Source organism: Cyprinus carpio, chromosome B17 (genome assembly GCF_018340385.1).
Source record: "Cyprinus carpio isolate SPL01 chromosome B17, ASM1834038v1, whole genome shotgun sequence".
NCBI lineage: Eukaryota > Metazoa > Chordata > Actinopteri > Cypriniformes > Cyprinidae > Cyprinus > Cyprinus carpio.
Window position 1 is genome coordinate 6,929,193 of NC_056613.1, and position 24,753 is coordinate 6,953,945.

At 40.0% G+C, this 24,753-nt stretch overlaps 1 protein-coding gene across 17 annotated transcripts in view; it reads right to left on the minus strand.

Moving 5' to 3' along the window:
• The window catches only part of nid2a (nidogen 2a (osteonidogen)), a 65,436-nt gene that overhangs the window by 22,494 nt on the left and 18,189 nt on the right, over nt 1–24,753 (minus strand). For 10 of the 17 annotated variants that reach the window (XM_042741925.1, XM_042741930.1, XM_042741921.1 and 7 more), the window contains exons 10-14: nt 7,361–7,489; nt 5,705–5,830; nt 5,163–5,390; nt 3,236–3,472; nt 955–1,191 (exon numbers count right to left, since the gene is read on the minus strand). In XM_042741925.1, the coding sequence (XP_042597859.1) occupies nt 955–1,191; nt 3,236–3,472; nt 5,163–5,390; nt 5,705–5,830; nt 7,361–7,489 (957 nt within the window). Of the gene's footprint in view, nt 1–10; nt 133–954; nt 1,192–3,235; nt 3,473–5,162; nt 5,391–5,704; nt 5,831–7,360; nt 7,490–24,753 lie in introns of all 17 variants that reach the window. The other 7 variants (XM_042741934.1, XM_042741928.1, XM_042741927.1 and 4 more) reach the window with 6 other exon arrangements.

A 24,753-nucleotide genomic window follows, 5' to 3' on the forward strand; every position in this document is an offset into this window, starting at 1 on the left:
TGTTTCTTACCAGGCTCATCACAGTTTATTGTTGGGGCTCCAGGTGGAGTTCTGGTTCCCGCTCTCTCCTGTCCTCTACTGTCCACACCCCAGCAGTGACCTGTGGACCCGTGGCACTGCTGGGGCCTGTACCTGACCCTCCTCATCAGAATTGGGGTTTGGGGCTGTTGTAAGAGGAACATCACCATCTCCTCTACGAAGACTGTCTCTGTGCTGCTCACACTGGGTCTTGGGACGCACTAGGAGCACACAAGATACACAAGGGATTGTTATTTCTCCATTACACTCTTTTGAACAACCCTTTGTTTACATGAAATGAAAAGGTTTGTGCAAGTTTATGAGTTGCCAAACTCTAAACTCCAAAAAAGTTATTATCTGATTTGATCATAATATTGCAGATGTTAATATTGCCCATGTAAACACAGATGGTTTTGACATACCTCGACCTTCCCTAAAATCCTACATTTTTGTAAAGAAGAATGCAATATGTCTACAACAATAAAGATGTATCTCTTCACATTTTTATGCTATCCTCCTTAAACTCAGGGTAAGGGCCTGTTTTCCCAGATAACTAGTTTATGTCGAATTTGTACGGAGGATTTTTTTTTTAAAGAAATTAATAATTTTATTGAGCAAAGATGCATGAAATCAATCAAAAGTGACAGTAAAGAAATTTACATTGTTACAAGAACAAATATTGAAAATAAATGCTGTTCTTTTAAACTTTCTATTCATCAAACAATCCAGTTTCAGCAAAAATATTAACCAGCACAATTGTTTCCAACACTGATAATAAGAAATGTTTCCTGAGCATAAACTCAGCATGCTAGAATGATTTCTGAAGGATCATGTGGCACTGAAGACTGGAGTAATGATTCTAAAAATTCAGCTTTCCCATCACATGAGTAAATAAAAATAGGACAGATGACCTATTGAGGGAGGCCTTTTTCTTACCAGGCTCATCACAGTTTATTGTTGGGGCTCCAGGTGGAGTTCTGGTTCCCGCTCTCTCCTGTCCTCTACTGTCCACACACCAGCAGTGACCTGTGGACCCGTGGCACTGCTGGGGCCTGTACTGACCCTCCTCATCACACTGAGGGATGAAGGCTCCTATCAGAGGAACATCACCATCTCCTCTACGAAGACTGTCTCTGTGCTGCTCACAGTGGGTCTTGGGACGCTCTGGATGTACTTGGGATAGAAAAGAGTTTGTTATTCTCCCATCACACCCCTCGGTACAAAAATCTCAGCCATAAAGTCATTTCAGTAAAGTTACAGATTTTTTGATAAAATTCATGTTTCTGGTGGTTCTGATGACATTCAAACTCCCCTAACTAAAATAAAACCAAATATTAAAGGGGTCATATGACGTTGCTAAAAAATAACATTATTTTGTGTATTTGAAGTAATGAAATGTGTTTATGTGGTTTAAGTTTAAAAAAACACATTATTTTCCACATACTGTACATTATTGTTTCTCCTCTATGCCCCGCCTTTCTGAAACGCATTGATTTTTACAAAGCTCATCGGTCTGAAAAGCGAGGTGTATGCTGATTGGCCAGCTATCCGGTGCATTGTGATTGGCCGAATACCCCAAGCGTGTGACGGAAATGTTATGCCCCTTACCATACTGTGATGCCGTATCCCGGAGTGACGAGACAAAAACAATAAAACCCATTACAAATGAGGCATTTGTTGCATCTAGTGGGGACATAATTATAGATCATGATTAAAGGCCCGTTCACACCAAGAACGATAACTATAAAGATAACTATAAAGATAACGATATTAGTGTCCACACCAGCGAACGATATCTACTTTTTATTCTAAGCGCACGCTCTTTTGGTGCTTTAAATTCTCAAGCTCATTACAGCAGGATGGATTCTGATTGGCTGTCAATTTTTTATCATTCATCAGCTGGGAAAAAAATCATTTTGAAAGTGATTCCAACGATATTGTTTTTCTTTGTCTTTATCGTTATAGTTGTGGTGTGAACTCTGCTGTTCTTTAATACTGAAAACGATTTTTAGAACTTTATCTTTATCGTTATCTTTATAGTTATCGTCCTTGGTGTGAACAGGCCTTTATACTGTCTTTTTACGCATTAGGTTACATAGCGCCGCGTAAACATAAAACCATGTCTGCATTTGTAATCGGAGAAACGACAAACAACAAGCGCTACTCTACACTGCTCAAAACTGTGTTTGAATCATCAGTGGCAAATCCTTTAAATATGACAACGTACTTACAGGCTGTGAGTCAGCATTATTTGTCAGAACACCGGCATTGCAGGCTACTCTCACAGGAAACAGTTCTCGTCCTCCATAAAATGCGCCGCACACATCTGAATATTTGGTTTGAACTGTTTTGGAACAGTGTTGTAAATCCAACGTAACCACTGATTTCTAGTTGTGTCTTTTTTTGGAAGACAAACAAAGTAGTTTCGCTTTCACAGCGAAACACACAGTGTCTCCACGACATGGCAGCAGCAACAATACTACAGCGAGAATAAAAGTTATGACTTCTTTCTTTGCGTGAACATGTGGGGCGGTGTTATGCAAATCTTCCCACATAGTGATGTAGACGTGGGGTCATGTTTAAACGAGGCGTTTTAGGAGGGCGTGGACAAGTCTTTAACCTCTGAAAAAAATATATCTTTGGGTTTGAGACTTTGGTCTTTGCAACTTTAGGAATCTTATCTATTCATGAACAGCTTGTAACACTCCAAAGAGAAAGGAAAACTTGAAATCACATCATATGACCCCTTTAAATGAAAAATGTAAACTTAAAACTCTTTAAAATTAAATTCAGAAATGATGCCTTGGCTACCAACAGAAATGAAATAAGTTTGAGTTGAAGTTCTAAAATTGGTAAAACTTAAAAATAAATACATTTAAATTAATAGATATATTTAAAAAAGTTATAAAAATTAAAAATACATGTATGAAAGTCACTAAAATTTGCACTAAAATTATGACAAAATTTAAACTGTAAATATAATAATAAAAGCTACTGTATGTCAAAATGTTAACAAATCCCAAAAAATTTATATCATTTATGTTAAAATAACAGCATCTAAAATTTGCAAAGCATCTAGAGTTTGGAGATATTCCAACAAAAAGAGCAACTGCTGCTACCGCTTCATAACAGATCCCATGACAATGAATTAATTTAAAAAATGAAATATTATATAAAAATAGGACAGATGACCTATTGAGGGAGGCGTGTTTCTTACCAGGCTCATCACAGTTTATTGTTGGGGCTCCAGGTGGAGTTCTGGTCCCCGCTCTCTCCTGTCCTCTACTGTCCACACACCAGCAGTGACCTGTGGATCCGTGGCACTGCTGGGGCCTGTACTGACCCTCCTCATCACACTGAGGGATGAAGGCTCCTATCAGAGGAACACCACCATCTCCTCTATGAAGACTGTCTCTGTGCTGCTCACAGTGGGTCTTAGGACGCTCTGGACGCACTTGGGATAGAAAAGAGTTTGTTATTCTCCTATCACACCCCAAGTACAAAAATCTCAGCCATAAAGTTACTTCAGTGAAGTTAAAGAGTTTTTGATAAAATTCATGTTTCTGGTGGTTCTGATGACATTCAACCTCCCCAAACTAAAATAAAACCAAATATTAAAGGGGTCATATGACGTCGCTAAAAAAAGAACATTATTTTGTGTATTTGATGTAATGAAATGTGTTTATGTGGTTTAAGGTTCAAAAACACATTATTTTCTACATACTGTACATTATTGTTTCTCCTCTATGCCCCGCCTTTCTGAAACGCTTCGATTTTTACAAAGCTCATCGGTCTGAAAAGCGAGGTTTACGCTAATTGGCCAGCTATGCAGTGTGTTGTGATTGGCTGAATACCTCAAGCGTGTGACAGATATGTTTCGCCCCTTACCATACTGTGATGCCGTGTCCCAGCTCGATGAGACAAAAACAATGAAAACCCATTACAAACGAAGCATTTGTTGCATCTAGTGGGGAAATATTTACTGATTACAATGACTTATACTGTCTTTTTACGCGTTGCGCTGCATCACGCCATGCCGCGTAAACATAAAACCATGTCTGCATTTGTAATCGGAGAAATGACAAACAACAAGCGCTACTCTACACTGCTCAAAACTCGTGTTTGGATCATTAGAGGCAAATCCTTTAAATATGAAAACGTACTTACAGGCTGTGAGTCAGCATTATTTGTCAAAACACCGGCATTGTAGGTTACTCTCACAGGAAACAGTCCTCGTCCTCCGTAAAATGTGCTGCACACATCTGAATATTTGGTTTGAACTGTTTTGGAACAGTGTTGTAAAAACAACTTTACCACTGATTTCTAGTTGTGTCCTCTTTTGGAAGGCCAAACATAATAGTTTCGCTTTCACAGCGAAAAAACCAGCATGTCCACGACATGGCAGCAGCAACAATACTACAGTGAGAATAAAAGTTATGCCTTCTTTCTTTGCGTGAACATTTGGGGCGGTGTTATGCAAATCTTACCACACAGTGATGTAGATGTGGGGTCGTGTTTAAACGAGGCGTTTAAGATGGGCGTGGACCAGTCTTAACTTTTATAAAGAATATCTCTTTGGGTTTGAGAATTTAGTCTTTGCAACTTTAGGAATCATATCTATTCACGATCAGCTTGTAACACTCCAAAGAGAAAGGAAAACTTGAAATCACATAATATGACCCCTTTAATTGAAAAATGTAAACTTAAAACTCTTTAAAATTAAAATCAGAAATGTTGCCTTGGCCACTAACAGAAATGAAATAAGTTTGAGTTGAAGTTCTAAAATTGCTAAAACTTAAAAAAAAAAATACATTTAAATTAATAGATATATTTTAAAAAGTTATAAAAATGAAAAATACACATGAAAATCACTAAAACTTGCACTAAATTAATGACAAAATTTAAACTGAAAATATAAAAATAAAAGATATGTCAAAATGTTAATAAATACTAAAATAGTATATAAACTGTTAAAAACAGCATCACATTCAGCATTCGCAAATCATCTAGACTTTGGAGATATTCCAACAAAAAGAGCAACTGCTACCGCTCCATAACAGATCCCATGACAATTAATTAATTAAAAAAATTAAATATTATATAAAATAGGACAGATGACCTATTGAGAGAGGCGTGTTTCTTACCAGGCTCATCACAGTTTATTGTTGGGGCTCCAGGTGGAGTTCTGGTTCCCGCTCTCTCCTGTCCTCTACTGTCCACACACCAGCAGTGACCTGTGGACCCGTGGCACTGCTGGGGCCGGTACTGACCCTCCTCATCACACTGAGGGATGAAGGCTCCTATCAGAGGAACATCGCCATCTCTGCTACGAAGACTGTCTCTGTGCTGCTCACAGTGGGTCTTGGGGCGACCTATAATGCAAATGAACCAGATATTAAACACTGCAAAAAAAGCTTTTCTTGCTTAGAACTTTTTGCCTTGTTTCCAGCCAAAACATAAAAAAAAAATCTTAAATCAAGAAGGATTTTCTAGAAAAGTAAAATTTATTGTCTTGTTTTCAGAAAAAACAAGCCAATATTAAGTGAGTTTTTGCTTGAAACAAGCTAAATAATCTGCCAAATGGGGTAAGCAAAATAAGTAATAAATACATTTTATTGCAGTGTATAATTTGGGACTTTACTTGAATAAAACAATGTTAAAAATCTAAAAAGCTACAAACAACTACCATTTTGAAAGTGGCACTGGAAACCATCTCCATGGTATCCCGGTTGGCACTGGCAGTGGAAAGATCCCAGACTGTTTGAGCACAAGGCCTGGGTGTGGCACGGCTGGTCACGACACTCGTCCACATCTGCACAAACCACAAAACACAGCCCTCACTCTAGACCTCAACCAACAGTGCTTCTCAGGAAGTTAGTGTGAGTCATTCTAGCTGTTGCCTAAAGGCTTCAAACTCCCACTATTCCGTCAAAGACCAGAGCACGCTGAACAGGAAGGAGAAGAGTTAACTGTCCTCTGACCCCCTTGTGTTCTTCAGCTGGCGTCTCCTACGCACATTCCCTGAGCAAGGACATTGGGTCATTTTTTCAAAATACCCTCCCTTCCCCAGCATCTCTGGTTACCCATGCCTCTCTCTGCACTGCAAACCCTTCACCTACAGCATTCAGCTGAGAGAATGAGCTTGTGTTTTACCAACATTTAACCTCAGCAACACATCACATCCCAATGACAGAAAGTAACTCAGACTGAGTCACATATAAACTGCTAACTTTGTTATTAGAAGCTAACATATGCTGCATGCTGTGCAATACAGTATGTGAAATGCACAGTAGAGTATATAGCAATAAACATTCAAAACTGTAAGATGCCAAATTGTTGTCACATTATGCATGTTTAATGCCACAACATCCAGTTCTATATTGGAAAAAAAAGTTACACTATCATTCATTTGTGTTGCTCAACAAGGTTGCATTTATTTGAACAAAAATACAGTGAAAACAGTAATATTGTGATATATTTTAAAATGTAATTTTTGTGAATAAATTACTGCAGTTATTACTCTAGTCTCATTGTGGTTTTCTTATTATTTTCAATGTTGAAAACAGTTGTGATGCTTAATGTTTTTGTGGGAACCATGATCCATTCTTTGATGAATAGAAAGTAAAAAAACTAAAAAAAACTAAATGTGTTTGAAATCTTTTGCACCTTTATAAATGTCTTTACAGTCACTTTTGCACAATTTAATGCATCCTTGCTGAATAAAAGCATAAATTATAGAATAAAAGAAACATTTACTGACCACAAACTTTAAGTAGTAAAAGGTAGTGTACTTTGCATTTTTCTCTAATTTTAATGACTAATATTAATATTTAAAATATTTTAATAATTTATATTAAACAAAAAAATCCTGTCAGTCTAAATAAATAATGATTCAAGAAACAGTATGTTATATGGATTTTCTCTGAATAGAAATACTGTATTTTTCAGAAGTAGCTTATATTATATACAGCTGCAAACAATGCCATTGACTGTTTTCTTTAAGATATGAACACACATAACTTTTGGCCTTAGACTGTGACAATAAGTATAATAAAAGGAAAAATTAAAACAAAATATGCAATAATGTAAATAAGTAATGTAACAAATAAATAAATAATTTTAATTAATTAATTAATTAATTAATTAATTTGTCTGGGAGTTTATATGAATAATTGCGTGACATGATTTTTAAAAAAAAAATTTTATTCAAAGCCACCCAATTCCTGTTAAGCATTAAATATACATTTGTCTCTGAATGATAAATGAACATATCTAATGTGTAATACACAAGTTTGGTAGAATTCGAATCACAGACTGCACAGGAAATGAAGATGTTTCTTACCCTGACATGTCCGACCGTCAAATCCAAACTCAAATCCGCTCTCACACTGACAGCGATGGCTTCCAGGCAGGTTCACACAGTAAGAATGAGCCCCACAGGAGCTCAGACCTTCTGCACACTCATCCACATCTACGGAGAGAGAATAACTGCTCTATTACAACCCATAATGCTGGGTGTCTAAAAGGCTATAAGAGGTGCCTTGGTGTGCATCAAACATGTCATTCCGGTGCTGGAGAGATAAAGCATACCTTTTGGTTGCTTTAGAGGTAAGTGACTAACATGTCATTAGCATGATTAGCAAAGTTGCTAGCATGTTGCTAGCATAATTAGCAATTGACTAGCATGTACTTAACATGATTAGCAAGGTATCTAGCATGTCACTAGCATGTTTGTAGCATGATTAGCAAGTGACTAGCATGTTTTTAGCATGATTATCGATTGACTAGCATGTCGCTAGCATGTTTCTAGCATGATTAGCAAGTGATTAGCATGTCGCTAGCATGTTTCTAGCATGATTAGCAAGTGACTAGTATGTCGCTAGCATGTTTTTAGCATGATTAGCAAGTGACTAGCATGTCAGTAGCATGTTTTTAGCATGATTAGCGAGTGACTAGCATGTCGCTAGCAGTGATATGTGTCGCTAGCATGTTACTAGCATGTCGCTAGCATGTTTCTAGCATGATTAGCAAGTGACTAGCATGTCGCTAGCATGTTTTCTAGCATGATTAACAAGTGACGACTAGCATGTCACTAGCATAGTTTTTAGCATGATTAGCTAGTGACTAGCATGTCATGTTAACTAGCATGTTTATAGCATGATTAACAAGTGACTAGCATGTCACTAGCATGTTTTTAGCATGATTAGCTAGTGACTAGCATGTCGCTAGCATGTTTCTAGCATGATTAGCAAGTGACTAGCATGTGCCTAGCATGTTTTTATCATGATTACCAGTGACTAGCATGTCGCTAGCATGTTTCTAGCATGATTAGCAAGTGACTAGCATGTCGCTAGCATGTTTTTTAGCATGATTGATTAGTGAGTGACTAGCATGTCACTAGCATGTTTTTAGCATGATTAGCGAAGTGACTAGCATGTCGCTAGCATGTTTTTAGCATGATTAGCAAGTGACTAGCATGTTTTTAGCATGATTAGCGATTGACTAGCATGTCGCTAGCATGTTTCTAGCATGATTATCAAGTGACTAGCATGTCGCTAGCATGTTTTTTCTAGCATGATTAGCAAGTGACTAGCATGTCACTAGCATAGCATGATTAGCAAGTGACTAGCATGTCGCTAGCATGTTTCTAGCATGATTAGCAAGTGACTAGCATGTGACTAGCATGTTTTTAGCATGATTAGCAGTGACTAGCATGTAGCATTAGCATGATTAGCAAGTGACTAGCATGTCGCTAGCATGTTTCTAGCATGATTAGCATGTAGCACTAGCATGCATGTCACTAGCATGATTAGCAAGTGACTATGTCACTAGCATGTTTCTAGCATGATTAGCAAGTGACTAGCATGTCGCTAGCATGTTTAGCATGTTTTAGCAGTGACTAGCATGTCGACTAGCATGTCGCTAGCATGATTAGCAAGTGACTAGCATGTGCCTAGCATGTCACTAGCATGATTAGCAAGTGACTAGCATGTCGCTAGCATGTTTCTAGCATGATTAGCAAGTGACTAGCATGTGATTAGCATGATTGATTAGCATGTCGCTAGCTAGCATGTTTTTAGCATGATTAGCAAGTGACTAGCATGTCACTAGCATGATTAGCATGATTAGCATGATTAGCCATTGACTAGCATGTCGCTAGCATGTTTCTAGCATGATTAGCAAGTGACCTAGCATGTTTCTAGCATGATTAGCAAGTTACTAGCATGTCGCTAGCATGTTTCTAGCATGATTAGCAAGTGATTAGCATGTCGCTAGCATGTTTCTAGCATGATTAGCAAGTGACTAGCATGTGACTAGCATGTTTTTATCATGATTAGCGAGTGACTAGCATGTCGCTAGCATGTTTCTAGCATGATTAGCATGATTAGCAAGTTAGCATGTAGCATGTCGCTAGCATGCATATTTTTAGCATGATTAGCAAGTGACTAGCATGTTTTTAGCATGATTAGTGATTGACTAGCATGTCGCTAGCATGTTTCTAGCATGATTAGCAAGTGACTAGCATGTCGCTAGCATGTTTCTATGATAATCTAGCTAAAACCAGTTGATTCAGTAAAGATTCAGTAAACCAAAACCAGCTAAAACCAGCTAAGACCAGCTAAGACCAGCGTGACAGTGGCCAAAACTACTTTAAAACCATGTTAAAAGCATGTTAAAAGCATGTTTCTAACCTGATTATCAAGTTACTAACATGTTGTTAACATGTTTCTATGATAATCTAGCTAAAACCAGTTGATTCAGTAAAGAAAACCAGCTAAAACCAGCTAAGACCAGCTAAGGCCAGCGTGACAGTGGCCAAAACCACTTTAAACCATGTTAGAAGTATGTTTCTAGTCTGATTAGCAAGTTACTAGCATATTGTTAATATGTTTATATTCTAATCCAGCTAAAACCAGTTGATTCAGTAAAGAAAACCAGCTAAAACCAGCTAAGACCACCTAAGGCCAGCGTGACAGTGGCCAAAACCACTTTAAAACAATGTTAAAAGCATGTTTCTAGTCTGATTAGTGAGTAACTAGCATGTTGTTTTCATTTTTCTATACTAAACCAGCTAAAACCAGTTGATTCAGTAAAGAAAACCAGCTAAGATCAGGTAAGGCCAGCGTGACAGTGGCCAAAACCACTTTAAACCATGTTAGAAGTATGTTTGTAGTCTGATTAGTGAGTAACTTGCATGTTGTTAGCATGTTTCTATGCTAATCCGGCCAAAACCAGCTTAAACCAGTGGATTCAGTAAAAACCAGCTAAAACCCAGCTAAGACCAGCGTGACAGTGGCCAAAACCACTTAAAAACCAGCTTGGGAGACTAGCCAAAGCAACTGATCAGCTTAGGCTGGTTTTAGCTGTATTCTCAGTAGAGAGTTTTTAAGGTTTGCTATGGTAGTAGACAACTTAAATACATTATAAGTCTTATTTTGTAAAAGTTTGCACCCCCTCAATGAAAGTCTATGGGATTTAAGGTGGTTTTGGTAGTCTGGTTTACGAAAACCATAAGCCGGATCAGTTAGAAAAGATATAGCAACCCGAGTCAGACCAGTCTGAAGGTCTGACCCGAGTTTGGTGGTTCTAGCTTGAAAGCTCTAGGAGGAGATAGTGTTTAAAATTTGGCTCAGAAGAATAATAATAACTAGATAGTAAAGTTTGTGTTCAAACTTTAAGTTGGCTTGAAAAAGCCTGACCAGAAAGTTTGAAAAATTTAGAAAGTTTGAAAAGTTTAAAAAGTTTAAAAAGATTTAAAATTTTGAAAAGTTCAGAAGTTTAAAAAAGAAAGTGATTAACATATTGCTAGCATTAAAAGCAAGTGACTAACATGTCATTAGCATGATTAGCAAAGTTGCTAGCATGTTGCTAGCATAATTAGCAAGTGACTAGCATGTACTTAACATGATTAGCAAGGTATCTAGCATGTCACTAGCATGTTTGTAGCATGATTAGCAAGTGACTAGCATGTTTTTAGCATGATTATCGATTGACTAGCATGTCGCTAGCATGTTTCTAGCATGATTAGCAAGTGACTAGCATGTCGCTAGCATGTTTCTAGCATGATTAGCAAGTGACTAGCATGTCACTAGCATGTTTTTTTAGCATGATTAGTGAGTGACTAGCATGTCAGTAGCATGTTTTTAGCATGATTAGCGAGTGACTAGCATGTCGCTAGCATGATAAGCATGTTACTAGCATGTCGCTAGCATGTTTCTAGCATGATTAGCAAGTGACTAGCATGTCGCTAGCATGTTTCTAGCATGATTAACAAGTGACTAGCATGTCACTAGCATGTTTTTTAGCATGATAGCTAGTGACTAGCATGTCGCTAGCATGTTTTCTAGCATGATTAACAAGTGACTAGCATGTCACTAGCATGTTTTTATCATGATTAGCTAGTGACTAGCATGTCGCTAGCATGTTTCTAGCATGATTAGCATTAGCATGGCTAGCAGCTAGCATGATTAGACTAGCATGTCGCTAGCATGTTTCTAGCATGATTAGCAAGTGACTAGCATGTCGCTAGCATGTTTTTAGCATGATTAGCGAGTGACTAGCATGTCAGCTAGCATGTTTTTAGCATGATTAGCAAGTGACTAGCATGTCGCTAGCATGTTGACTAGCATGATTAGCAAGTGACTAGCATGTCGCTAGCATGTTTTCTAGCATGATTAGCAGTGACTAGCATGTCGCTAGCATGTTTCTAGCATGATTAGCAAGTGACTAGCATTTCTAGCTAGCATGTTTTTAGCATGATTAGCAAGTTACTAGCAGTGACTAGCATGTAGCATGATTAGTGAGTGACTAGCATGTCGCTAGCATGTTTCTAGCATGATTAGCAAGTGACTAGCATGTTTTTAGCATGATTAGCAAGTGTAGCATGTTTCTAGCATGATTAGCGAGTATGATTAGCAAGTGACTAGCATGTCGCTAGCAGGGGGGTAGCATGATTAGCAAGTGACTAGCATGTCACTAGCATGATTAGCAAGTTACTAGCATGTCGCTAGCATGTTTCTAGCATGATTAGCAGCTAGCACTAGCATGATTAGCAAGTGACTAGCATGTCACTAGCATGTTTTTAGCATGATTAGCGAGTGACTAGCATGTCGCTAGCATGTTTCTAGCATGATTAAGCAAGTGACTAGCATGTCAGTAGCATGTTTTTTAGCATGATTAGCGAGTGACTAGCATGTCGTTAGCATGTTTCTAGCATGATTAGCATGCGACTAGCATGTTTCTAGCATGTTTCTAGCATGATTAGCAAGTGACTAGCATGTCGCTAGCATGATTTCTAGCATGACTTAGCAATGATTAGCATTTTCTAGCATTAGCAAGTGCTAGCATGTTTCTAGCATGATTAGCAAGTGACTAGCATGTCGCTAGCATGTTTCTAGCATGATTTAGCAAGTGATTAGCATGTCGCTAGCATGTTTCTAGCATGATAGCATGATTAGCAAGTGACTAGCATGTTTTTTTTAGCATGATTAGCGAGTGACTAGCATGTCGCTAGCATGCATTTTCTAGCATGATTAGCAAGTGATTAGCATGTCGCTAGCATGTTTTTAGCATGATTAGCAAGTGTGACTAGCATGCATGTTTTTAGCATGATTAGTGATTGACTAGCATGTCGCTAGCATGTTTTTCTAGCATGCATGATTAGCAAGTGACTAGCATGTCGCTAGCATGTTTCTATGATAATCTAGCTAAAACCAGTTGATTCAGTAAAGAAAACCAGCTAAAAACCAGCTAAAACCAAGACCAGCTAAGACCAGCGTGACAGTGGCCAAAACTACTTTAAAACCATGTTAAAAGCATGTTAAAAGCATGTTTCTAACCTGATTATCAAGTTACTAACATGTTGTTAACATGTTTCTATGATAATCTAGCTAAAACCAGTTGATTCAGTAAAGAAAACCAGCAGCTAAAACCAGCTAAGACCAGCTAAGGCCAGCGTGACAGTGGCCAAAACCACTCAAAAACCATGTTAGAAGTATGTTTCTAGTCTGATAAGCAAGTTACTAGCATTTTGTTAACATTTTTCTATTCTAATCCAGCTAAAACCAGTTGATTCAGTAAAGAAAACCAGCTAAAACCAGCTAAGACCACCTAAGGCCAGCGTGACAGTGGCCAAAACCACTTTAAAACCATGTTAAAAGCATGTTTCTAGTCTGATTAGTGAGTAACTAGCATGTTGTTTTCATTTTTCTATACTAAACCAGCTAAAACCAGTTGATTCAGTAAAGAAAACCAGCTAAGACCAGGTAAGGCCAGCGTGACAGTGGCCAAAACCACTTTTAAACCATGTTAGAAGTATGTTTCTAGTCTGATTAGTGAGTAACTTGCATGTTGTTAGCATGTTTCTATGCTAATCCGGCCAAAACCAGCTTAAACCAGTGGATTCAGTAAAAACCAGCTAAAACCCAGCTAAGACCAGCGTGACAGTGGCCAAAACCACTTAAAAACCAGCTTGGGATACTAGCCAAAGCAACTGATCAGCTTAGGCTGGTTTTAGCTGTATTCTCAGTAGAGAGTTTTTAAGGTTTGCTATGGTATTAGACAACTTAAATACATTATAAGTCTTATTTTGTAAAAGTTTGCACCCCCTCAATGAAAGTCTATGGGATTTAAGGTGGTTTTGGTAGTCTGGTTTACGAAAACCATAAGCCGGATCAGTTAGAAAAGATATAGCAACCCGAGTCAGACCAGTCTGAAGGTCTGACCCGAGTTTGGTGGTTCTAGCTTGAAAGCTCTAGGAGGAGATAGTGTTTAAAATTTGGCTCAGAAGAATAATAATAATAACTAGATAGTAAAGTTTGTGTTCAAACTTTAAGTTGGCTTGAAAAAGCCTGACCAGAAAGTTTGAAAAATTTAGAAAGTTTGAAAAGTTTAAAAAGTTTAAAAAGATTTAAAATTTTGAAAAGTTCAGAAGTTTAAAAAAGAAAGTGATTAACATATTGCTAGCATTAAAAGCAAGTGACTAACATGTCATTAGCATGATTAGCAAAGTTGCTAGCATGTTGCTAGCATAATTAGCAAGTGACTAGCATGTACTTAACATGATTAGCAATTAGGTATCTAGCATGTCACTAGCATGTTTGTAGCATGATTAGCAAGTGCACTAGCATGACTAGCATTTTTTAGCATGATTAGCAAGTGACTAGCATGTGCTAGCATGTAGCATAGCATGTTGCTAGCATGATTTTAGCATGATTAGCATGTGACTAGCATGTTGCTAGCATGATTAGCTACTAGCATGTCGCTAGCATTTCTAGCATGATGAGTGAGTAGCATGTCGCTAGCATGTTTTTAGCATGATTAGTGAGTGACTAGCATGTCGCTAGCATGTTTCTAGCATGATTAGCGAGTGACTAGCATGTCGCTAGCATGTTTCTAGCATGATTAGCAAGTGACTAGCATGTCGCTAGCATGTTTAGTGTGCTAGCATGATTAGCAAGTGACTAGCATGTCGCTAGCATGTTTTTAGCATAGATTTAGCAGTGACTAGCATGTCGCTAGCCTGTTTGCTAGCATGATTAGCAAGTGACTAGCATGTCGCTAGCATGTTTCTAGCATGATTAGCAAGTGACTAGCATGTCGCTAGCATGATAGCATGCAAGTGACACTAGCTAGTGACTAGCATGATAGCGAGTGACTAGCATGCTAGCATGTTCTAGCATGATTAGCGAGTGACTAGCATGTCGCTAGCATGTTTTAGCATGATTAGCGAGTGACTAGCATGTCGCTAGCATGTTTTAGCATGATTTCAGCTAGTGACTAGCATGACTAGCATGTCACTAGCATGATTAGCATGAGTGACTAGCATGACTAGCATGTTTTAGCATGATTAGCAGTGACTAGCAGCTAGTTTAGCTAGCATGATTTTCTACTATGATTAGCTGAAGTGACTAGCATGTCGCTAGCATAGCATGTTTTTTGATTAGCATTTAGCGCTAGTGTTTAGAGCATTTAGCTAGCAGCATTTCTAGCAGATTGCATGTTGAGCTAGCATGTCGCTAGCATGTTTTAGCATGATTAGATTGACTAGCATGTCGCTAGCATGTTTCTAGCATGATTATCAAGGTGACTAGCATGTCGCTAGCATGTTTTCTAGCATGAGTAGCAAGTGACTAGCATGTCGCTAGCATGTTTCTAGCATGATTAGCAGTGACTAGCATGTCGCTAGCATGTTTTCTAGCATGATTAGCAAGTGACTAGCATGTCGCTAGCATGTTTTTTTAGCATGATTAGCGAGTGACTAGCATGTCGCTAGCATTAGCATGAGTAGCTGACTAGCATGTCGCTAGCATGTTTTTAGCATGATTAGCAAGTGACTAGCATGTCGCTACTAGCATGATTAGCAAGTGACTAGCATGTAGCGAGCTAGCGCTGCATGTTTCTAGCATGATTAGCAAGTGACTAGCATGTCATTAGCATGATTAGCATGTCGTTAGCATGATTAGCAAGTTACTAGCATGTCATTAGCATGTTTATAGCATGATTAGTGACTAGCATGTTTACTAGCATGATTTAGCAAGTGATTAGCATGTTGCTAGCATGTTTTTAACATGATTAGCAAGTGACTAGCATGTCGCTAGCATGTTTCTAGCATGATTAGCAAGTGACTAGCATGTGACTAGCTAGCAGTCGCTAGTTTTCTAGCATGATTAGCAAGTGACTAGCATGTCACTAGCATGATTTAGTGACTAGCATGTCGCTAGCATGTCTAGCATGATTAGCTAGCATGTTTCTAGCATGACTAGCATGTGATTACTAGCTAGCATGATTAGCATGACTAGCAAGTGACTAGCATGATCTAGCAAGTTACTAGCATGTCGCTAGCATGTTTCTAGCATGATTAGCAAGTGATTAGCATGTCGCTAGCATGTTTCTAGCATGATTAGCAAGTGACTAGCATGTGACTAGCTAGCATGTTTTTATAGCATGATTAGCGAGTGACTAGCATGTCGCTAGCATGCATTTTCTAGCATGATTAGCAAGTGATTAGCATGTCGCTAGCATAGCATTTTAGCATGATTAGCAAGTGACTTAGCAAGTGACTAGTTAAACTAATTGTTTTTAGCATGATTAGTGATTGACTAGCATGTCGCTAGCATTGTTTCTAGCATGATTAGCAAGTGACTAGCATGTCGCTAGCATGTTTCTATGATAATCTAGCTAAAACCAGTTGATTCAGTAAAGAAAACCAGCTAAAACCAGCTAAGACCAGCTAAGACCAGCGTGACAGTGGCCAAAACTACTTTAAAACCATGTTAAAAGCATGTTAAAAGCATGTTTCTAACCTGATTATCAAGTTACTAACATGTTGTTAACATGTTTCTATGATAATCTAGCTAAAACCAGTTGATTCAGTAAAGAAAACCAGCTAAAACCAGCTAAGACCACCTAAGGCCACCGTGACAGTGGCCAAAACCACTTTAAACCATGTTAGAAGTATGTTTCTAGGTCTGATAAGCAAGTTACTAGCATTTTGTTAACATTTTTCTATTCTAATCCAGCTAAAACCAGTTGATTCAGTAAAGAAAACCAGCTAAAACCAGCTAAGACCACCTAAGGCCAGCGTGACAGTGGCCAAAACCACTTTAAAACCATGTTAAAAGCATGTTTCTAGTCTGATTAGTGAGTAACTAGCATGTTGTTTTCATTTTTCTATACTAAACCAGCTAAAACCAGTTGATTCAGTAAAGAAAACCAGCTAAGACCAGGTAAGACCAGCGTGACAGTGGCCAAAACCACTTTTAAACCATGTTAGAAGTATGTTTCTAGTCTGATTAGTGAGTAACTTGCATGTTGTTAGCATGTTTCTATGCTAATCCGGCCAAAACCAGCTTAAACCAGTGGATTCAGTAAAAACCAGCTAAAACCCAGCTAAGACCAGCGTGACAGTGGCCAAAACCACTTAAAAACTAGCTTGGGAGACTAGCCAAAGCAACTGATCAGCTTAGGCTGGTTTTAGCTGTATTCTCAGTAGAGAGTTTTTAAGGTTTGCTATGGTAGTAGACAACTTAAATACATTATAAGTCTTATTTTGTAAAAGTTTGCACCCCCTCAATGAAAGTCTATGGGATTTAAGGTGGTTTTGGTAGTCTGGTTTACGAAAACCATAAGCCGGATCAGTTAGAAAAGATATAGCAACCCGAGTCAGACCAGTCTGAAGGTCTGACCCGAGTTTGGTGGTTCTAGCTTGAAAGCTCTAGGAGGAGATAGTGTTTAAAATTTGGCTCAGAATAATATTATTTGTATTCGGCAAGCACCACTCCTGAAGAAAATGTGAGTGCTGCTTGCAGTGGCAAAACTCGGCCCTCAGTTGCTTAGGTCTCTTTATAGAGTTCATAGCCTGATTTATCTCTTAGCTAATCACTATTAGCATGTAGCTATTCACTGCTAGCATGACTAGCATGTTGGAATTCCAGTTTGCTAGCATGAGTCAAAAGAGCCAACCGCCATGTCTTTACGATGTTCTGTTTCAGAGATATAGGTCTTGCAAAAACGGTTGCTAGGGTACTCTGTTTGGTTGCTAGGGAGTGGCCTGACAGCTCCCAATGACGATACTCCAAAGGCTGCTTGACAGTTATAAAGCCAACCCCCATGTCTCTACATTGTTCTGATGCAGAGATATAGATCTTGCAAAATGGTTGCTAGGTTATTCTGTTTGGTTGCTGGGGAGTGGCCTGGCAGTTCCAAATGATGATACTCCAAAGGATGGTTGACAATATAAAGCCAACACCCATGTCTCTACGATGTTTTGATGCAGAGATATAGATCTTGCAAAAACGGTTGCTAGGGTACTCTGTTTGGTTGCTAGGGAGTGGCCTAGCAGCTGCCAATGATGATACTCCAAAGGCTGCTTGTCAGTATGAATGATATAAACCCAACCCCCATGGCTTTATGATATTCAGATTTGAAGATATCTTTCTATGCTTTGGGTTGCTAGGGTGCTGTAAATGGTTGCTAGGGCGTGGCTATGAAGTCTTGAAGGTGATTCTTGATTGGTCGTTTGCTGCCCCGAGTCAAACGAGCCCACCCTCATGTTTCTATGACACTTATATTCAAAGATATTAATTTGATCTTTTTCAATGGAAGTCTATGGAGCTTGTTACTAAGGGGCCGTAAATGGTTGCTAGGGCGTGGCTTGACTGCTTCACAATGATCCTGACAGAGTGATTGGTTGCCTGAGTAAAATGAGCCCACCCCCATGTCTCTATGACATTGTGATCCAGAGTTATGTTCAATACAAAACTCCTAGGTTAATTACCATAGTAGGAAAAACACGCTGTTTCAATGGGCGATCCCTCACCATAGTATGTCTATGGGGCAACTTTGGGGGGCTCTTGCGCCCCAGGGGTACAACTTATACCCCACTGCGGGGTATGTTCTCGCACAGCCTGATAGCCTCTCCAAATGTGGTGATTCACATGTTTCTGCCAAATTCTCTCTCGGAGCTATGATCAGTCAAAGTTGGCCGCAATGCATTGTCTATGGGATTTTTCGGGCGATATTTCGCCCGATATACGAACATCGTACGCCCGATCGCTTATAAAAGTCATAGCACACCATTCCCGAATAGGCCGCACGATTTGACACCTCTTTTGCGGGTCTGTGACAAAAAACTGCGGGACTAGTTACGCGCCAAAATTTGTACGTGATCTATAAGAATAAAAGAATAATAAGTATGTGAGATAATATAAGTGATGCTTTGCCTTCGGCAAGCACCACTAACTAGCAATGTACATTTCCTGAAGAAAATGTGAGTGGTGCTTGCAGTGGCAAAACTCGGCCCTCGGTTGCTAGGGTGTTGCTATGTGGTTGCTAGGTCACTTGGGGTGGTTGCTAACGTGTTGCTAGGCGGTTGCTAGGCTAGCAGTGGTTGCTAGGTGTTGTTGCTATGGTAACCTGGGTGTTTGCTAGGCAGTTGCTAAGCATGACTTGGGGTGGTGTTGCTAAGGTGTTGCTATGGGGTTGCTAGGGTGTCTGGGTACTCTAGGTTGTTGCTAGGGGTTGCTAGGCAGTTGCTAAAGTACTTGCTAGGGTGGTTGCTAAGGTGTTGTGTGGTTGCTGTTACTTAGGTGGTTGCTAAGGTGATTGTTGCTAGGCGGTTGCTAGGATGTTTGCTTTCTTGGCTAGGTGGTTGCTAGGCAGTTGCTAAGGTACTTGGTGTTGTTGCTAAGGTGTTGCTAGTTGGTTGCTATGTTACTTGGGGTGGTTGCTAATGTGTTGCTAGGTGGTTGCTAGGGTGTTCTGAGTGGTTGCTACGTGGTTGCTATGGTAACCTGGGTGGTTTCTAGGCAGTTGCTAAGGTACTCGGGGTGGTTGCTAAGGTGTTGCTAGGGTGTTCTGGGTGGTTGCTAGGTGGTTGCTAGGCATTTGCTAAGGTACTTGGGGTGGTTGCTAAGGTGTTGCTTGGTGGTTGCTAGGCGGTTGCTATGGTAACCTGGGTGGTTGCTAGGCAGTTTGCTAAGCTATTTGGGGTGGTTGCTAAGGTGTTGCTATGCGGTTGCTAGGGTGTTCTGGGTGGTTGCTAGGATGTTGCTATGGTAACCTGGGTGGTTGCTAGGCGGTTGCTAGGCAGTTGCTAAGGTAAGCTTGGGTGTGGTGCTAAGGTGTTGCTAGGCGGTTGCTAGGGTGCTCTGGGTGGTTGCTAGGCGGTTGCTAGGCAGTTTCTAAGGTACTGGGGGGTGGTTGCTAAGGTGTTGCTAAGCGGTTGCTAGGGTGTTCTGGGTGGTTGCTAGGTGGTTGCTAGGCAGTTGCTAAGGTACTTGCGGTGGTTGCTAAGGTGTTGCTAGGTGGTTGCTAAGGTACTTGGGGTGGTTGCTAAGGTGTTGCTAGGTGGTTGCTAGGCATTGCTAGGGCGGTTGCTATGGTAAGTGGGGTAGTTTGCTAGGCAGTTTGCTAAGCTATTTGGGGTGGTTGGTTGCTAACTAGTGTTGGTGTTTTGGGTGGTTGCTAGGATGTTGCTATGGTAGTTTCTAATGGTTGCTAGGCGGTTTTCTAGGCATTTGCTAAGGTACTTGGGGTGGTTGCTAAGGGGTTTGCTAGGTGGTTGCTAGGGTGTTCTAGCTGGTTGCTATATGGTAACATGGGTAACCTGGTGGTTGCTAGGCAGTTGCTAAGCTACTTTTGGGGTGGTTGCTAAGATGTTGCTAGGCGTTGTTGCTAGGGTGCTCTGGGTGGTTGCTAGGCGGTTGCTATGGTAACAAATGTCCATGGTAGTTGCTATGCTGTTACTAGGTGCTTGGTAGTTGTCACAGATGGTCACTATGCAGTTTATATAGAGTTCTTAGCATGTTGTTAGCCAATTTGAGCACTTAGCTAATCACTATTAGCATGTAGCTATTCACTGCTAGCATGACTAGCATGTTGGAATTCCAGTTTGCTAGCATGAGTCAAAAAAGCCAACCGCCATGTCTTTACGATGTTCTGATGCAGAGATATAGATCTTGAAAAACGGTTGCTAGGGTACTCTGTTTGGTTGCTAGGGAGTGCCTTGGCATCTGCCAATGATGATACTCAAAGGCTGCTTGCCAATATAAACCAACCGCCATGTCTGTATGATTTTCTGTTGTAAAGATATAATACTTGCTAAATGGTTGCTAGGGTACTCTGTTTGGTTGCTAGGGAGTGGCCTGACAACTGCCAGTGATGATTCTCCAAAGGCTGCTTGCCAATGTAAACCAACCTCCATGTCTGTACGTTGTTCTGATGCAGAGATATAGATCTTGATAAACGGTTGCTAGGGTACTCTGTTTGGTTGCTAGGGAGTGGCCTGGCAGCTGCCAATGTAGATACTCCAAAGGCAGCTTCCCAGTATGAATGATATAAACCAACCCTTATGGCTTTATGACATTCAGATTTAAAGATATCCCTCTATGCTTTGGGTTGCTAGGGTGCTCTAAATGGTTGCTAGGGCGTGGCTATGAAGTCTTGAAGGTGATTCCTGATTGGTCGTTTGCTGCCCCGAGTGAGTCAAACGAGCCCACCCTCATGTTTCTATGACACTTCTTTCCAAAGATATTAATTTGATCTTTTTCAATGGAAGTCTATGGAGGTTGTTACTAAGGGGGCCCTAAATGGTTGCTAGGGCGGGGCTTGACTGCTTCACAATGATCCTGACAGACTGATTGGTTGCCTGATTAAAATGAGCCCACCCCCATGTCTCTATGACATTGTGATCCAGAGTTAGTTTCAATGCAAAACTCCTAGGTAAAGTACCATAGTAGGAAAAACGCGCTGTTTCATGGTCGATCCCTCACCATAGTATGTCTATGGGGCAACTTTGGGGGGCTCTTGCGCCCCAGGGGTACAACTTATACCCCACTGCGGGGTATGTTCTCGCACAGCCTGATAGCCTCTCCAAATGTGGTGATTCACATGTTTCTGCGAAATTCTCTCTCGGAGCTACGATCCGTCAAAGTTGGCCGCAATGCATTGTCTATGCGATTTTTTCGGGCGATATTTCGCCCGGTGTGCGAACATCGTACGCCCGATCGCTTATAAAAGTCATAGCACACCATTCCCGAATAGGCCGCACGATTTGACACCTCTTTTGCGGGTCTGTGACAAAAACTGCGGGACTAGTTACGCGCCGAAATTTGTACGGAAGAATAATAATAATAATAACTAGAATGTACATTTCCTGAAGAAAATGTGAGTGGTGCTTGCAGTGGCAAAACTCGGCCCTCCCTCAGTTGCTAGGGTCTTTTTATAGAGTTCATAGCCTGATTTATCTCTTAGCTAATCACTATTAGCATGTAGCTATTCACTGTTAGCATGACTAGCATTTTGGAATTCCTGTTTACTAGCATGGGTCAAAAGAAGCCAAACCCCATGTCTTTACGATGTTCTGATTCAGAGATATAGGTCTTGCAAAACGGTTGCTAGGGTACTCTGTTTGGTTGCTAGGGAGTGGCTTGGCAGCTGCCAATGATGATACTCCAAAGGCTGCTTGCCAATATAAACCAACCCCCATGTCTGTACGATTTTCGGTTGTAAAGATATAGGTCTTGCAAAACGGTTGCTAGGGTACTCTGTTTGGTTGCTAGGGAGTGGCTTGGCATCTTTCAATGATGATACTCAAAGGCTGCTTGCCAATATAAACCAACCCCCATGTCTGTACGATTTTTGGTTGTGAAGATATAATACTTACTAAATGGTTGCTAGGGTACTCTGTTTGGTTGCTAGGGAGTGGCCTGGCAGCTGCCAGTGATGATTCTCCAAAGGCTGCTTGCCAATGTAAACCAACCCCCATGTCTGTACGATGTTTTGATGCAGAGATATAGGTCTTGCAAAACGGTTGCTAGGGTACTCTGTTTGGTTGCTAGGGAGTGGCCTAGCAGCTGCCAATATAGATACTCCAAAGGCTGCTTGCCAGTGTGAATGATAGAAACCAACCCTTATGGCTTTATGATATTCAGATTTGAAGATATCACTGTATGCTTTGGGTTGCTAGGGTGCTTCAAATGGTTGCTAGGGCGTGGCTATGAAGTCTTGACGGTGATTCGTGATTGGCCGTTTGCTGCCCCGAGTCAAACGAGCCCACCCTCATGTTTCTATGACACTTCTATCCATAGATATTAATTTGATCTTTTTTCAATTGAAGTCTATGGAGCTTGTTACTAAGGGGCCGTAAATGGTTGCTAGGGCGTGGCTTGACTGCTTCACAATGATTCTGACAGACTGATTGGTTGCCTGAGTAAAATGAGCCCACCCCCATGTCTCTATGACATTGTGATCCAGAGTTATGTTCAATGCAAAACTCCTATGTAAAGTACCATAGTAGGAAAAACGCGCTGTTTCATGGGCGATCCCTCACCATAATATGTCTATGGGGCAACTTTGGGGGGCTCTTGCGCCCCAGGGGTACAACTTATACCCCACTGCGGGGTATGTTCTCGCACAGCCTGATATCCTCTCCAAATGTGGTGATTCACATGTTTCTGCGAAATTCTCTCTCGGAGCTACGATCCGTCAAAGTTAGCCGCAATGTATTGTCTATGGGATTTTTCGGGCGATATTTCGCCCGATGTACGAACATCGTACGCCCGATCGCTTATAAAAGTCATAGCACACCATTCCCGATTAGGCCGCACGATTTGACACCTCTTTTGCGGGTCTGTGACAAAAACTGCGGGACTAGTTACGCGCCAAAATTTGTACGGAATGCACCACTAATAAGTATGGAGCATAGTAATAGGGTTGCTTTGCCTTCGGCAAGCACCACTAATAATAAGATTAGATAGTAGATCAGTAAGTTGGCTTTTTCAAGCCAACTTAATAAGATTAGATAGTAGATCAGTAAGTTGGCTTTTTCAAGCCAACTTAATAATGTAACTTATTCTGAAATTTTCTTTCCAACTTTAAAGTTTTACTGGTAATAAAATACACATATATACTGATTTATAGAGATAAAGCAGCAATAAGTCATTCATTTCCAATGATAAAATTATTATTTTTTTTTTTTTATGGGCATGTCCAGTGATTTAGCAATGCTGAGAAAAGTGCAACTTTATGTAAGTGAGCTTTATAAACATAAAAAATTATTCACAAAAAAAATTTAATTGTCAAATTTGAATCAATTTGTTCCAAACAACCAGTTTAAATGAACAATTAACTGAATCAAATAAAATGTATTTAAAATGTTTAATTGCTGTAGTAAAATTGCTGTTTAGCGTGGAGTTTCCAATTAGGTTGCATCAGGGAATTTTAACAACAACAACAAACAAACAAAAATGGTTACCAATATTAATAATAATATTTAGAAAAATTATTATAGTATTAGAATTAATTACTCCACAATATTCTTTCCAACTTGCAGTTTTACTTGTAAAAAAAAAGCATTTATTATTAAAAATGGTGTTCAGCAAACTAAAAAAGAAAAAAAAGCACATGCAAATAAGCTTTATAAAACTTATAAAAAATAATGCATGAACAACTTTTTAAGAAATTGTTTAAATGATTTTTAATCGTACACCTTGTTTCTGATATTATGCAAATATGAACTGCTGTAGTTATCAAGTCAAGTCAAGATTGCCTGTCAAGTTAGAAATCTTAATTTTTAATAAGATGGTAATACATTCTATTTGTGATCAGTTTTTCAAAAGCTATTTACCAAATCACTAAATCAGAATTGACTCAAAAGCACAATCTGATCTCAGACATCATTACGTCTCTATGTCAAATATCATCTGGAATAAGGGTCTCAAGAGAAAAATGCACATCTGTATGAGTACATAGGGAGTTTTCTGGAGGGGAGGTGCGATTTGCTCACCCCCCTCTTCAAAAGAGGAAATATCAGGTGGTCTGAGCCCCCCAACTAGCTTAAAGCTGAGGATGTGGCCTCTGTGTGTGCAGCTTAAACAGAAATGCCACAGCAATGTGTCTTCGCTTACAAATCTTCCCCAGACTCACCGCAAGCCCACAGATCTCCAACATTCCACCTAAAGAGTGTTTAGTCTTTTTGTTGGTTGGCTTGGTGACAGTGGGAGGAAGAGGATGAGAGACAGCAGACGGGGGGAACGACCCCTGGGCACGTTCATGATTCACTGAGGGTTTCCCCTACTTTGCATCTGACTCCCTGGATAGGAAACGTCTGGTTGTGCTAATGACCTACAGTGGTGATGATGACCCCACTTCTGAACGGCCTGCAATGTTGATGTTACACAGATGCATGGCTCTAATGAAGGAAGACGAAGCTTTTGGGTTATTCCCAAAGTATTC